Below are 15863 nucleotides of genomic sequence, written 5' to 3' on the forward strand. Positions count from 1 at the left end.
AAACTCGACGAGGCTCAGGTGTTGGAAGAGGCTCAGAAACCTGAGCATCAAAATTCACAAATTGTTATTCATGTTAAAATAAATTTTTTGTGTTAGAATTATTTGATTTTATTAAATTATGGAATTTTATCTATCCATCTGATCAAACAAACTAAATTTTTTCAGCAATAACACTTGAAAATCAGTGAGATATGACCAGAATATAACATAAAGGTTAATACATATAACAACATATTGCAAAGCAGAATCGTTATTTACAGAAAGACTGAACTGACTGAACTAAAATCTACATATGAGAGTTCGGTTTCATAGGGATGTAAATACCCCTGGAGGAAATTAAACTATCAATATATAATGTCCCGAGGAATACTTACAGAAGAAAGTCCTCAAATTAAATGTGTTGATTTTCATCTTAAATTAATAGTCATACTGAGAAGCTTGTTTCCAAACTTTTTACCACCACCTCGTGACAAACAGTGGGTACTGCATAAACTCAATTTGCCTTTCAGTGGGGATAGAAGCGTCAAAAATTCGAAGCCATACGGGGGATATATTTTCACAGCTTTATTGAAAACAAGAAAAAAAAAAGTAATAATAAAAGTAAACCAAACACATCTGAACAAAATGTTCCATCACTGAGTACAAAACTGGAGCGAAACCTCACACAACATAGGGACTTTAAATAAGTAAAAAACAGTCTTAAATTATGAGCTCATAATAAACGGAATGTAACAAACAACTCGGCTGTATCAGACAGCATCTTAATTCTTTAATGGGTTAAAGGAGCCATATTATGCAAAATTCATTCCTAATGGGTTTCCAACAGTAATGTTGGAATCTCCCTATATCTGGGAATGACTTCCCACAAATGAAGAAAGTCTGTCATCTCTCTCTCTCTTTCAATTTTAAAAAGTGTGTTGTTCCAATCAGAACTCTATACCCTATATCATGTTATGGGGGGGTTAGCCAATCCCAATCAAGGTAGGCCCTCCCTTTGAACCTCCCACAATTAGGCAGCTCTGCTCTGGCACATGGCACCACGAGAGGAAGTACTTTCCCGTCTTCCTAAGATGGTCATGTGTGGGCGGAGCCAGTCCAGCTCACACAGACACAGCAGATTCTGAATGTCGCTCCTTTGATTCAATATTCAAATGGATGAAATTCAAGAAAAAGCTGGACCAACCAGACCCATGTGAAAGTGTTGAAAAGCTGTACAATATGACCCCTTTAAGAAAACGAACTGCATCACAACCATGGATTTGTTTCATCATTGTCAATATAAATTCTGCCCCCAAATTTTGCAAAATAGTGAAAGGAAGCAGAATTCTCTCCAGGTTAAAATGTTTCTAGTTATATTATAACAAGTGTATTTTGAGCATTTTGTAGAATTTCTCCACCATGTGAACAACCTAATGTGAATTAAAATAAGTACCAAATGGGCAATAAAAAGAAACAGACATTGTGATCACAAACGGGGACAAATATTAGGGAAAAAGTCAATCCAAACGGTCGGTAAAAAGAGAAACGTACAAAACCCCCTAACAAACTTGTCGTGATCATAGTTTGAATGAGTTGACCTCGATGGTCTGCTGCAGGATGTTGTCCACGTCGGTGGTCTCCAGGCTGATTCCAGTCAGGTCCAGGTGGGGCAGGAGGGCCGTGAGAAGCACCACCACGTTCTTACGAATGTCCTGCAGTTTCTCCTGCGCAGATCTGACGCGACAGAAACTTTATTATTTCGTCTTAAAAGCATCTGCAGACACTCAAGTGAAAATGGTTTCAGATAATTGATTTAAAGCGCAATAATACCCGTAATTCACAAAATTTCTCAATTTAAAAAGAAAGTCCCAGTGACAGGAAATGACACGTGGGGAAAGTTACACGTTAGAATCAATGTGTGATCTTCTGTAAGGAATTTTCCTAATTTCCAGTCATTTCATCTGGTAAGTTATTGTTAATGCCAATGGGGATAACATTCAATTGGTGATTAATGCAGCGTCATACATAAAACAAAGGTATTGTAAAATAAAATTTGAGATTGTAGTTTAGCAGGTTGACTGGTGGTAGTTGTTTCAGTGGATCTACTGCTGGAAAGCCAAATGAAAAGAGTCTCATTCAATAAGTTGACACATTTTCTAAGGCATGAACATATTGCATTGAGCTGGGACATTGTGCTGAATGAGGAGAAAGTTGAAGTGACAATAAGTTCAGTCATAAACAGCTTTTATTTCTACGGCCATATGCAAACTAGATTCCCGATATACCACACTAACAGGAACTCAAACAGCAACTGCAAGTTTTGCATGTTCAAAGTCTCCACATGACCCAACACTGATAACATCTATGTACCTCCATCATAAAGAATGTGTTTTGTATGCACAGGTGCATTTATTATTCTGCCACTCACAAGATGTACAGTGGCTTTCAAAAGTATTCATCGCACTTGAGCTTTTCAACATTTTGTCACATCATTTAACCCCCCCCCCCAACCCTCTATGCTTTAGGCTTTAATCTGAACCCTTGATGCTCAAACTATGGTAGGAGACCTCCATCTAGTGGTGTGTTGGGGCAAGTCATATATTGTTTGAATAAAACTTGTATATAAAATTATCAAAATAGCAGAAAGCGTAGATTGAAAACATATTGAACATAGATTGAAAACATATGAAACATATGAAATTGATATTTAAATGAGGTATATTAGAAATAAGTCTGCAGCTAACTCTGCTAATGTACATTCAGCTCAGCTGTGATACTGGTACGTGGAGAGCCCAGTATTTTCTCAGATCTAAACCTTTCCATTGTAGCGCTGGCTGGTTAGGGACATTGTCCTTCTGGAAGAAGCCCCAGTTTCAAGTCTTTTGAAGACTAGAAACCATGCATCATTTTCATTCCACTTCACAATCATACGACACGTTGTGTTGCCTTATCATGTAAAAATACTAATAAAATATTTGACAAAATGTGGAAAAATTCAACAACTACTTTTGCAAGCCATTGTACACTAGAACATGTGCACCTGGGTTTTCTCTGGTTTCTTCCCACGGTCCGAAAACATGCGATTGAGGCTAATTGGTCACTCTAAATTGGACGTCGCTGTGAATGCGAGTGTGTGAGCGTTTATGTCTGTCTGTGGGCTTTGGTTAAAAAATAAACAAATCTGATCATATGAAATATTCTAATAATTACAGATTTTCAGCAGCTTTATCTTTGAAGTATGTCATGTCGTGAAATATGTTGATTATGTGTTCTTGTATAAATCTGTTAGAATTCAAATTCTGTGATCATGTCCGAGTGAGTTGTGAAATGACTTTTCTGGGTGTTAACATGCACAAAGAATAAAAGCATTTAATTCATCTGAAATATTGACAATACAGTGAAACTTCAATAAGCAATATTCTGAATACCAATATGAATAAATAACATACAAAAAGTTATGTCCAAATGGAGATTTCTTCATGCAGAGCATCAGAAAACGTCATTCTGTTAGAAACACTCACCGGCTGTCTTCGCAGGCCTCGCTGTCGCTGACTCTCGACTTGCTCTGACTGTCTGGCTTCTCTCCTCTCACCTTGTTCAGCCCAGGCGGCTCCTTCGGGTCAAATATGACTCTCTGACCGAGGAGGACCGCCCCCGGAGGTCCTGCAGCTTGAGCCGGGCCAGTGAACACAGTAGAGCTCTGAAAAAAACCAAAGAAAAATAATCAGTTCGCCTTCAAGATGCCTTTTTAAGTCACAGTGTCAGACTGCGATGGATTGGATTAGAAAGAAGTGTATTGTCATGCTTGAATGTCAAAGGAAATAATTAACATATGACTTTTTGCAGAACAACACTGTTGAACTGATGCTCATGATGGTTTGGTACCACAGTGTCTTCCAACAGTTTATGATGTAAGTAATCCAGAAAAGTCGGAACTCTTTGGAGTTCTCCACAACTTTCGACCAGTTGCGTAGATATTTTCAAATATAGTTAACATTGAGAGCTCTGACCTGAGTTGCAGCCGTCTGACAGCCCACGTCTCTGCTCACGGTCGACGCCGACACGAGGCCTTGTTTCAGAGTCTCGCCGCCGCTGTCAGCATCTGTCGTGGTGTCCTGATAAGTCTTTGTGATTTCCAGGCCAAGATGACTCTGCATCTTCTGAACCTCCTTCTGCAACACGGCCAATCTCTGCACTTTCGCCCCCCTGTCGCCCCCGTCCGGGCTGAGCTGCCGCCCCGCCATCCGGCTCACTGGAGACACCATCATAGTCTGCGTGGAGGAGTCTTGATTTGCTGCGTTGGGATTCTCTACCCTGTTGCTGCAGCCGGTGTTATCTCGATCTGAAGATGAAGTCTTCAGTGCATTTGTCTCTTTCTTCATCTGTGAATTTTGTGCCTGATTCTCAGTATCAAAGTGACGTTTTCCCAGAAGGTGTCTCTTCTTCATCGCGCAGTATAACGATGAGTTGGACTTCCTACTGTAGACAAGGATGTGATGGTCATTCAAAAGAGTTAAATACAAGAACATTTACAATGATTTCATTTACAATAAAACAGGTTATATATTATTATCACTCTGATAATAAGAAGCACAAAAGTCAGCAATACTATGTTTGTGCAAATGCACATATCTGCAGGGTGTTGGTTTTATCCAACAACATTGACAACAACTCATAACAACCTAAAAGTCAAGACCGTTGTTTCATTGTTATTCTGACAACTTAAAATGTACACATGGGCACCTAATAATCTGAGGTTAAACAGAACTGAGACAGACTGTTTTGTTTAGTTTTGCAGGTGTTTGTTGAAGTATTAATCCTGAAATAGTTAAATACCTACAGCAAGTTTTCTGCTTGTTTCTCTCCTGTGAGCCTGAACATGTTTACATGCTCTATGTACCATCAATATTTACTGCCAGGATCCAATTGCAAACCATTTATCTGTTACACAGTGACCGTTCCTCACTCCTGATCAATCAGCTGTAGTGGAGGGAGGCTTGGAACAGCTCCCCCGAGGGAGGGAGTAAGAAAAGGTTTCATATCGAGTTGACGTTTGTTACTGCAACGCGACTCACCTCAGATCATCTGCATGCTCCTTCTTTCCCTCTGTGGTCTGCATGTTTGCGTTGCTCTTTCCATCCTTCAGGCCCTGAACAATCGTTTGTGAGACGTCCCTCTTGTCGTTCTCCTGCGTTTGTGTGATGATAGCGGTTTGCTGTGTTTGTGCATTATCATTTTTCCGTGCATCGGCATCAACATCTGTGTCATCTTCTGGGGGGCAGTCCGTGTTTCTCTTGTTGTTTTCAGGAGTGTTTCTTTTTGTGTGGTGCTGCTTTGCCGTCGACTCCACTGTGACTGTGGACCGAATGGGTTGAAACGAACTTCGCTTTTGAGGCCCACAAACCTGCAGCACAATCAAACACATATATGTACAAATGGGGCAAAACAAAACCATAGAATCATACAATACACTCTCCATACCTTGACTGCTTTATCTGGTTTTCTGCTGTTTCGGTGCTCTCTGCAAGGAAAAGTTGATTAAGTAACGGAGTACCATGTTTTAAAAAGTTGCTGCAAAACATACATTTTGTCTTTCTGGGCGGCTTCTGAGAGTATGAGCATGATACCACATGAAGCCACGTACAGAATATAAAACAGTCAAAATTCACTAGGTTAGTTGAAATGAGAATTTACAATTTTTTGGGGTTCTTCTGGTAGCTGGGAGTTAACAGCTCCTCGCTGTCTTCTGCTTCCTCCGGTGAAGAGCAGCTCCTGAAGCACACAGAAAGCCCATTTAGCACAAGACTTACTGCAGGGGGACTGGGCCAGCTCACACGACAACACACTGGCATGTGAGATGACGTGTTTCTGTCTCTCTTTAAAATGTGTATGTTTTAAGTGTTATAACAAAAAAGCTATTCGCCCAAGTCAAAATGTCAATTATATATACCTGTATTATACCCCACACAACCTCCCTGACGTCTTCACCCCATAAAGAGAAGGTCACAGCTTTTATTCTAGGTACAAACTCAAACTTGACCATTTAATTCGGGGATCCAATGTCACAAATATTCCTCTCCAACTAATGGCTGGGATACTTTTAGTGACCCATTCAACTCAAACACATATTGTACTCTGCAAGAAGCAGAAATTCCATTTGATATTTCTGTTGATTCAATTCTTTCTTTTCTATACACTTTAACTGGTCAACAATAGTTTATTTTTTCAGATACTTTCTATAATGCAACTATTCCTACCAACATTTTCAGTCTTTACCCTCAATTACTCACAAGACAAGGGGAAAAAAAGCCCCAATAAAAACATGGTGAAGTTGGATGTAGCTTTCTTTTGCCAACAACTGCACTGCGGCAGAGACGTTATTGTGTTCAAATGAGCAACAGCCCAAATCAGACAAAGGTATTGTTCCTCCACTAAACATTTAGAAATGTACATATTTAAATTCCTGCTTCAGTTACACCAGGATGAAACATCATGAAACCGATGCTTCTGAACTTTGCAACAAAAAACCGCCAAATCATGAGAAATACAAGCCTGTGACGTGGATTCGGGTTCTGGCTGCAGTTCCAGCTTTCTGGAGTGACTTTGTAATGATCCCAAGGAACACTCCTCCACTTCAGACAGTCTTCACACTGTAACCACATGGGACCCCTACGGAGAGAGACATATTGTATGCAAAAGCTGAAATAAACAGTCCAGCTTTACTCACCACGGATCAGAATAATTAGTATCGAGGGAGTAGAGAGACAAGCTCCTATAATGAGCAAGGAAGTATACCACAAAAACATGTTTTTTTTTTTGTTTCGGTTGAATCCATTCATATTTTATATTTCAGAAAATGTTTTGTACCAGCAAAAACAGGTTCTTTTTGTTTCAAAATTTGTACTCCAGATGCATTTAGTGCTCTGGTTTCAAGAACAGAGATAAAACAAAAAAAAACTAAACATGATTTCACTTTCTGATTTCATTAAACTTTTTAAATGGGTAAGAAAATAAAAAAGGGGCAGTATGGTCTTGTTCCAGCTTTTCTACTCGAGAGGCATCTTACTTCTATGGTTTCAAGCTTTGAGATAAAAAGATAAAGTTGTTCCGTTTAAGAGGTTTCACAACTAAAGTGCACCTTCCCGAGATCACATGAAGACAGGACAACACACAGTGATGATATTATCTTTATAGAAAAAAAAATCTAGTAGATAACATGTCATTATACATATATTAAATAAAAATACCAAACTGGGATCATAAATGTCTCTGCTTGTTCACAACAGCAATGAAAGCCCTGTTGGGGAGGAGATGATTTATTTTGTGTGAAAACAGAAGTGTTTGACACTCACTCGTTGTTACAGTCCGTGTCTGCAACCCAACGCTCTCGCTCCTTGTCCTTCTTTGCTGTCATCTCGTTCCAGTAGTCATTGAGTTTTTGGCCCAATGCTCCAAGGGTGAGTCTTCATGAAAGACACACAATACTTAAATAACCATGCTTGTATCGCAAACACAATTAAGAGAGAAGTAGATGAATATTTATATTGACATTTACTGTCACTGAAGAAAGAGCAGCTGTGTTGCAGTGACAATGTTGTGTGTGTCATGTTTCATGTTTCCCCCCAGGCATTACATTATTTCCCTCTTCTCTACAAGGGTAGAGCCCTGAGGAGCAACAAAAGAGACAAAAAGCATTCAAATATAAACAGCCGCACACACCTTGGTGTCTGCCGAAAACAAATAATAAAATGGCAATAAAACTTAGGATTTATCAAAGAGCACAAGTGATTGGGGTCATATATGCATACTGGAATTACCAGGGTAAAGTTGTGTCGTCTGCAAAGCATGCACATCAGCATTCATTAACAGGACAGCACAATAACGACACAAATATTCAGGTATCCTTTAATAAATCAAACCGAATCAGGGAACTGTGCCTGGTAGATGTTTAGCCCCTTGTTCGAGCCTCCAGATTGTTGTTGTACAGGAAAACAACACATACAGACCAATAGCTGCTCTTTGACTCTATAGGAACAGAAACTGGGATGTCATCAGGTCAACACAGAGCTGGTATTATACCCACCAGTACTTAAACAAATGAGCACAAGCATTTGAGGGAAAACATTTAAAACATGTGGCTACCCCAGCTGGACTTTCAGGAAAATAACAGCACGGTGAGGGAGGAAGGGAAGAGGCAACATTGTGTTGGATGTATGTGAGAAACTGAATTACACATCCCAGTGTCTTTTGAAACCTTTACCCCCTCTGACAGAAAGTGGTACATCCCAAGGACAACACTCGAAGGTGGTTTGAGAGAAGGGTTAAAATAGTAGAATCCACAATATCGCTGACGTTTACAACATTGTTTTTTTTCCCTTGTCTGACAAAGAAATTCCATGACATTCCATAATCAAACTTCTAATGTTCATGGTCAAGCACAAGGGACCTCTGTGAATCTTAGGTGGCCTCGCGTGACTCCAATGGCCACAATAAAAGTTGTCAACAAAAGCACAGTTGAGTATCCATGAGCTACACCATGAGCCTTACGGCCCATAAACAAATAAACCTCGGGTGAACCCAAAGAAAATAAATACCTGAGCTTCCCACTATTTATTCTTATACACATAATTATCCTACTTTGCTATTTGAGGCCTAAACGCTAGAATAGAGTGCCTTTGTTTAAAACGCTTAAGTAATGCCTGGCCGTCTGTGTCTTATTGGACAATAGAATAAAACCGTTCATTATTAAACCTACTGAAACAGTATGATACAGTCAAGGCCACAGATCACTTTGGAAAATAATGATTCTCTGGCAACAAGTCATCACCTCCCAACTTAACCAGTCGCGTAAACACCGGCCTATTGTCATGGGTGTGGCCGACACCTCCAAGAAGGCTGTTTGAAATGGAAGGTCTGGCATGCTGAGGCGGCGTCTTTTTCTTTGTACGACACATTTCCGGGGACCAGCGCTCAGCACTGCATAACACAAGACCAAGTCCGCTTGACCTGATTCAATTATAACCTTTGACCTCATGAGCCTTTAAATGAGTATTGCCATGCTGTAAAAATGTTGCGCTGTATTTTATTTTTCACTGTTGTACCTGTACTCTTTGGTGTACTCAAAGTCTTGTTTGTTGTGAGCAGGCTTGAGGAAGTTGCACTCGATTACGCCGACCACGCCCATTCCTTCTCTTTGACCTGCGGTCTGAGGATACAGAGTGAGATGTATTTATAGGCAGCTGCCCGATGGAGTGGTTTTAAAAAAAATATTTTTGTTGGCACGTTCAGCGGTATCGGTATCACTGTTTTACTCAACCTTAAGCTGCCAGCCGACTTTCTCGTAGGCTTTAATGAGTCGATTCTTGTGGTACATCATGATCCCATAGTGCTGCTTGTTTTTTGGGTCGATTCCGAAGGTCACCTTCACCTTCTCTTTCTGACAGACATCAGTTAAGGCAGCAGCACTGGACACGGGCACACTTCACAACGACAGCAAGCAATGTGAATAATAAACAAGGAAAAATATCTAGACAACAGAAAAAAAGAATGATTAAATAGATTTTTTTGGTAGACCAAAACTTCAGAAACAAATATGCAACTACAGTATAATCAAACATCTGCATTGGACTTTATGATTAAGAAAGTGGCTGACAGGAAAAACAACAAGTCTTCCTATTATTGCGGCCATTTAAATATCTTCATAACGGAGATGATGTGAACGGATACACTGAAGTGTGGTTTGTACACGTCGTGCTCAATGTGTATCAGCCTCTTTGACACCAGCTTCGCCTGAACCTTCTTCCCCCGCAGGACGACCTGCATCCTCGGCTTCAGGTACAAGATGCTGAGGTAGGCCTGAGACAAACACACGGAAAAAAGAAAATTTCCATCACCATTAATTTTGTATCAAAAGACATTCATTATTTTCAAGGTCTTACACCAATTTCACTCACAATTTTTCAAAGACGTGCCAGCTATTTTAGTATACCTGACAGTGTGACTGCTTTAAAGGTTTACATATTTACACACTGATCAATCGAAAAGCAGCAGGAAATGACCAACCGATCATTTATAGCTTTCCACTGAAGTAAAAGACAAGACTGCATTCAAGCTTCACTCCTGCTCCACACTTCCAAATTCTCAAACTACAACATCTACAATGTCACCTGCAGTATCATACAGCCTCAGGGTCTGAGGCTGTTGTGTTATTATTGTTTGGGCAGTCCTTTTAAACCGTCTTCCAAACCAGTATTGTGTTTTAAAACTCTGCCCTGCCCTTGGGCAAAACAATGAATCCTTGATTGCTGCCAATGATGTGACATTCAGCATCAGCCAAAGACAACAGCTTGTGACTGATCATGGAAAAGTTACCGGGACTGATAAAGCAGTGAAATGTGTAAAGTCAGTAAAGTCCATTCACCTCCAATTTCACAAATATCCCGACGTTTCTGTGGTTCCGGTTGCGTAATGTCAAAAATGAATTAACCAACTCACCCTGAGGCTGTACTGCATGTCGGGGATGTTCTGCCCAGCTTTGAAGGATCCACCGTTCTTCAGGTCCCTTGTCAGCGGATCGATCTGGATCTCAGGTAAGCGGAAGTCACTCTCATCAGTCTCAAAGTCAATTTCAGGTTTTCCATCTTTGGCTCTACCGAAGAAAAATACAAACAAGTTGTTGGAAAATATACGCATTTTAAGCAACAGTCTTTGAAAGATATTTGATGAGTTTTAAGTTTGAAAAACAGAAGGGTTTTTTTTGTTGTTTTTTTTACTGCTTTCTGCAGCTATAATATAAATGTGTTTGGCTTATCTTCTAGAATCAGTGCCGATGTTTGTGGTCATCTTTGAGACTTTTTCAGCCTCCAGTGTGAAGAGGAAGTGAAACAAGATTATCTATGAAACTGTTCTTACTACTCAGCAACAGTTTCAACTTTCTTTCTTCAGAAATTGACGTGCCAAAAAAAAACAACAAAAAATGAAAACTAACTCAAGATGTAAACATCGCTCCTCTTGTATAAAGGTAAGGGTTGGTTTTGACTGTGTCACTTTGCGTGGTGAATTTGGTTAATGCCACGCTGAAACAAATACATGATATCTATGGCTTTTCACTCATTCAAATTGAACTCAACACACAGACCTAAAAACTCAGATCATCAAGCTTACAGGGAAGTTAAGCTAGTAAAAAAGTCATATTAATACAGAGATATTAAAAATATAAAAAATATGTTAATGAGGTTTTGTCATCAGTATAATTACTGATGAGCTGGTGGAAAGTAATACATGTATGACTCTGACCTGCGGAGGTTCCAGATTAATATTTTGGTGCCTTTTGTTGAGAGAATGGAGTCAAAGTGTTGGCGTATTTGCTCCACGGAGTTGATGATGGAGTGCTGAAGAATGGCAGCCAGGCTGGCCTCGGAGTCCTCGGTCACAACAAGAGACCGTAAACACCAAGTTAAGGTCTTTTGTTGCGTTCATACTGTTCATTCTGTGACGTGCTTTATTTTTGAGATAGAAACAACAGAAAAAGTAAATTCTGGCTATGCACAAATCAGAAGACTATTGTCATATTTTCACCGCTTCACTCGGAAATGAGTGGTGGAGGAACTGCTTATCAGCAGAAAGATTGCTGCCTTCTCTGGAGAGCACTACGACAAACCTCTATGGTATGATCTATTACAGCAATGGAGAGGAAATCTCACTGAAGTGAAAATGGAGGTAAAAGGACACCACTTCACCACTGACTGAACTTAGTGCAACCCAATGCAAAGCATGGGATATTTGTGCAATCCCACCAGCTGTCATGCTTTAACAACACAAGTTCACCTGTAGAAACCAGTCCGGGGGGGGGGGGGGGGGGGGGGGTTATGGAGCAAACCTATATTCAACGAGTCTGCTGCAACTGAAAAACAGATTTGCTCCACTATTGCAGGACATTGGAAACCCTGTCTGAAGAGCCAGAAAAAATGATGTAACAAATGAAGTCTGTAGAGGAGTGGAGGGATTCAGCAGGTTGCTGAGCCTGAAGTAGATTGTTCTCTACCGCACACATACCTCATTTATCGCATTGTATGCTCACAAAAAAACAATATAATTGACCACATTACTTTCGCAGGTCAATAACGCTTGAATGTTCTCTCCCATTATGTTAAAAATGTTTCATTATTGTGCACTCATTGCTGTGAAGGCACGCTGAATTTACCCGGCCGCTGAAAGTTCAGACACAAATAAAGGTGCCTTGCTTTGGCAGCAACCCTGGAACTTGGACGACTTACCATTCAAATGAGTAACAACGCGACATTCAAATTACTTTCCATATGTCATTGCAACCATTGTTGGCTAGTAGCAATCCAGCTTTCTTCTATAAACCCATCAGCCAAGATTTGGTAGTGAGGGCAAAGTGCAGAGCACACCTTATTGAGGTCGCCAGTCCGACGCCGGGCCAATGAAGAGAGACACTATCAAGCAGTTCATTCCTGTAATGTGTGACATGTCGGAGCTGCTATGTTGTAATGTAACCAACTATCTGAAGATTGCTCATCTTTGGGTTTTGTACTGAAGAAAACCATTCACGCAGACACAGTGAAAGTGTATAAATTCCACACGGGAGGCCTCAGCCCTGAAGGCAATGCTCAACAACCAACGGCCACTTCCTTTGTCTAACAGTTTAAATGTTGTTTCCGGAGGAGACGTCGTCTCTGTCTCTTCTGAAGGATATTAGTCCGCTGGTTGAAGGGGACGATGGGGACGATGACAGCCTGGGCTTTGATGTTCTGTAGGTAGGTCTGAGACAGCAGCCCCACGCTCTCACAGCCTCCGGTCTTGGTGAAGATGAGTGCGTCGCGGCCCAGGCGCATGGAGCCGGACTTGAAGCCATTCCCATACACGCCAATGGCCTGCTGACTGGCCTGACCCGAGCCCTTTTCTGTAAAACCAAAGCTGGAAACAAGGGGAGAACGAAAAAGGTCAGGCCTGTTGGGACTATTTAAAGATAGGATACTGATCCATATCATTTACCTGAGCATTTTGTGCAGCTTGTTTGGAGTCATGCCGCTTCCATTGTCAGTGAAGGTCAGACAGAGGTCATCGCCTTCTTTAACCACATCAATCCAGATCTGTTTAGCGGACACTCCTGGGTCTGATGCATTGTCTGGACAAATGATTGATGGCAAACAAAAACGACTTCACTTATGGTGAACTTTGCACTGACATATATAAACACATTCTTATCCAATCACAACGCACTCATCAGACATCTATGAAAGACACTCAAAACCACCAAACAGAGTGAATAAACTACATGCTGGATTCTCAACATAGATAAGACCAATAATGACATTTCTTTGCAAATAACTAGACCCAATTATGATAAATCCTCAATGCTTTGATTTAGTTGATTAATAATCTGTTGGCCTGTACAGCTCCAGCAGCACCCCATTTATTCACAAATTCTAAGAAAAGAAAATGCTACTAAAGTGTGCAAAAAATTATCAAGAAAACAACGTTGATCCTTAAATGCTCTTAAGAATTCGGCCATTACATTATACATTTCATGTTTCATAACATGACCTTCAATACAACACAGCAGGCAACAAGGTCAATAAGATCAGACAGCTTAAAAACGAAACAAAAACAAAACAAAACAAAACAGGAAGTTTGATTCTTATGTAACTATGGATGCAAGATCTCTTATGATGATCTGATACACATTAAGTAGGTTATTCATAATAATGCTTTACAGTAATGCCATTCACTTATGCAGTTATTTTTTATTGTATATTTAATGATATATCTCACTTTCCCACTAACCCAACATTGGCCTCTGTCCACCATAATTTACATTTGTTAGATTTAAACACTGACCTCTACAAGCTTAGTAATCCATCTGCTGTTTCTCATTGTCAGTTGAAGACATTTATTTCCCTCAAGAAGTAGAAGTGTCATGCTTGGTGGTGCATGACAGCGCCAGACTGTAACCTCCTTTCACATACCAGTGCAGAAGACTTTAGTAGTGACTGAATAACCCGAACAGTTCAAAGCATTGTGAGTGTAGGCTAAATCACAATTTTACTTCCAAGTGAATGTGTTAATTCATAAGAAATTACTCATTGAAAAAAAACAACAACGCAAAACCCAAAACAGGTACTTTCTGTAGTCACTGTTGCCAGATGTCAGTTTGTTGCTGAAGCACAAACGTGCACTCTGGATTGCTATTCGGTGCCAACAACAACCAGTGGAATTAACAGCTCAGACACGTCACGTTAAGTTTGTTAAACCACCAAGTGATTTATAGTCACCAGTGGGAACTCTTTTTCAATACATATTTACAAATCAAGAAAGAAGTGAAAGCAACAATAATGTGCGATCATGAAGATGAAGAGGCGCGCTTGATGCGTGCGCCACAGGAAAAGCGCATCTGGCAACTTATAAACAATAAACAACAACAAACAATGTGCAAGATCGAGCAAATCTTACCGATTAACTCTGCCACCGCGCTGTACGGCCAGGTATGACTTGTCGAGTTGCTGTTCAGGAATGAAGGACTCACCTAGAAAGGGTCATTTGTTTTAAAGAATTGCATCAGCGCATGAACGCACCAGAATTACATTTCAAGTCAACCTGCAGCGAAAGTGTCTCGGAAAAAGAAACACCTCGTCCCACAACACGTAAAATACATACGGCGCTCAGACGAATCCCGTGCTCGCTTAACCTCGCCATGGTTTTCAGTGTTTTACGTCCCGCGGTGTGTCCCAGATGTGCGCGCAGTCGGGTAGCGGAGCGCACGGGCTACAGGCGCGCGCGGTCCACTGACCTTCCACAGGAGGAAGTCAGCAGAGGTCCTGAGGGCTGGCTCATTTCTTTAATGACTCGATCTTTTGCTTCCCTGACAAGAACCGGCTCTTCTGGCTCCTTAAGCTCTCCCAAACGGCTTGACGTATGATTTCAGACTGGATCGCATTCACATTTGTTTCAGGAATCCAATAGTTAAAGAACTCTGATTTACATGTTTCGGCCTAATATTGATAGAGTGACAAATAAGTCAAAGTAACACCCACCATAGTACTAAATGTAGCTTATTCCAAGTGAATTTGTAATACAATAACATGAATAAATGTATGAAAGCAACATGTTTTGAATATTCTGTTGCACATTATAACAATATGAAATACAATTCGACTTATTTGATGATTAAACTGGATAATATTTAATGTTATGCAATGTGAAAAACATGGTTTCAGCATAGTTTAAAAGTGATCTATGGTCTGAGTTAGCTTTTGTCTGATAGCTTATTCCAAAACATTGGGCCAGCAACACAAAATGAGGGATGACAATACAATGCTTACATGTAAATACTTGAAAAATCAGATTTCTTTTTTTTGTCTGCATGTAAACATGATCTGATGGATCAGGCCTTGTTGTGCAGTGAGTAGCAGCTCCAAGTAGGAACAGACGAGACTCATCAGCTGCTGAGAACAGGGTTAGCCATCAAAGCCATGATCTCTGAAGCTCTGAAGAAACTGAAACGTGAACATGGGATCCATCCAAAAACCAAACTCACAGAGAATGCTTATATTTTTAACAAATGAACAAAGGGTAGGTGCAATAAATGTTTTGGTTTCTCTTTTAGTCTTAACTGCACTACGCTCACTTTGTAGAGTCTGGCCCTTTCTTTGTTTTAATGCCATGAACCTGGTTCTGCATGTGACCGGTCACACTGTAGGTCTAAAGACTCACAGATGGAAGTTGGCGCTTTTATTCTGACTCCACAAAGAATCAGTTTCTAAATTCGATTAGTTTGTGAAATGCACATCAAAGAAGCAAAACTCTTGACCAACCTGTTTTACCTGCTTTCATTTTCATAAAACTAGGCACCTAAAGAACAG

The 15863-nt window shown here is 40.4% G+C and overlaps 1 protein-coding gene across 3 annotated transcripts; it reads right to left on the reverse strand.

Annotated features, from left to right (window-relative positions):
• Positions 1-624: 624 nt before the first annotated feature.
• Positions 625-14759, reverse strand: LOC308134215 (MORC family CW-type zinc finger protein 3). 3 transcript variants are annotated; one of them, XM_080501863.1, is made up of 17 exons: positions 14659-14759; positions 14455-14527; positions 12997-13129; positions 12698-12918; positions 11275-11422; positions 10474-10627; positions 9706-9834; positions 9296-9415; positions 9081-9184; positions 7332-7442; positions 6532-6648; positions 5674-5751; positions 5461-5500; positions 5055-5383; positions 3990-4455; positions 3501-3679; positions 625-1713 (listed from the first exon to the last, which is right to left on the reverse strand). In XM_080501863.1, exons 1-17 carry the CDS (start codon positions 14695-14697, stop codon positions 1557-1559), a joined length of 2598 nt encoding a protein of 865 aa, XP_080357989.1. In that variant the 5' UTR covers positions 14698-14759; the 3' UTR covers positions 625-1556. The 3 variants fall into 3 exon arrangements, with proteins under 3 accessions (XP_080357989.1, XP_080357988.1, XP_080357990.1); XM_080501862.1 differs by having other exon boundaries at positions 3990-4458; XM_080501864.1 differs by lacking the exons at positions 14455-14527; positions 14659-14759 and adding an exon at positions 13843-13965 and having other exon boundaries at positions 3990-4458.
• Positions 14760-15863: the final 1104 nt, after the last annotated feature.

Source organism: Blennius ocellaris (assembly GCF_963422515.1).
Source record: "Blennius ocellaris genome assembly, chromosome: 9".
NCBI classification, from domain to species: Eukaryota; Metazoa; Chordata; class Actinopteri; order Blenniiformes; family Blenniidae; genus Blennius; species Blennius ocellaris.

Excerpts from the sequence above, each read along its gene's own strand:
- LOC308134215 (XM_080501862.1), bottom strand. The coding sequence starts at position 14,697 with ATGGCGAGGTTAAGCGAGCACGGGATTCGTCTGAGCGCC. Across the intron at positions 14,528-14,658 it reads ACGGGATTCGTCTGAGCGCC|GTGAGTCCTTCATTCCTGAA; the intron begins GTATGTATTTTA and ends GACCCTTTCTAG. Across the intron at positions 1,714-3,500 it reads GAGGCCTGCGAAGACAGCCG|ATCTGCGCAGGAGAAACTGC; the intron begins GTGAGTGTTTCT and ends CTGTCGCGTCAG.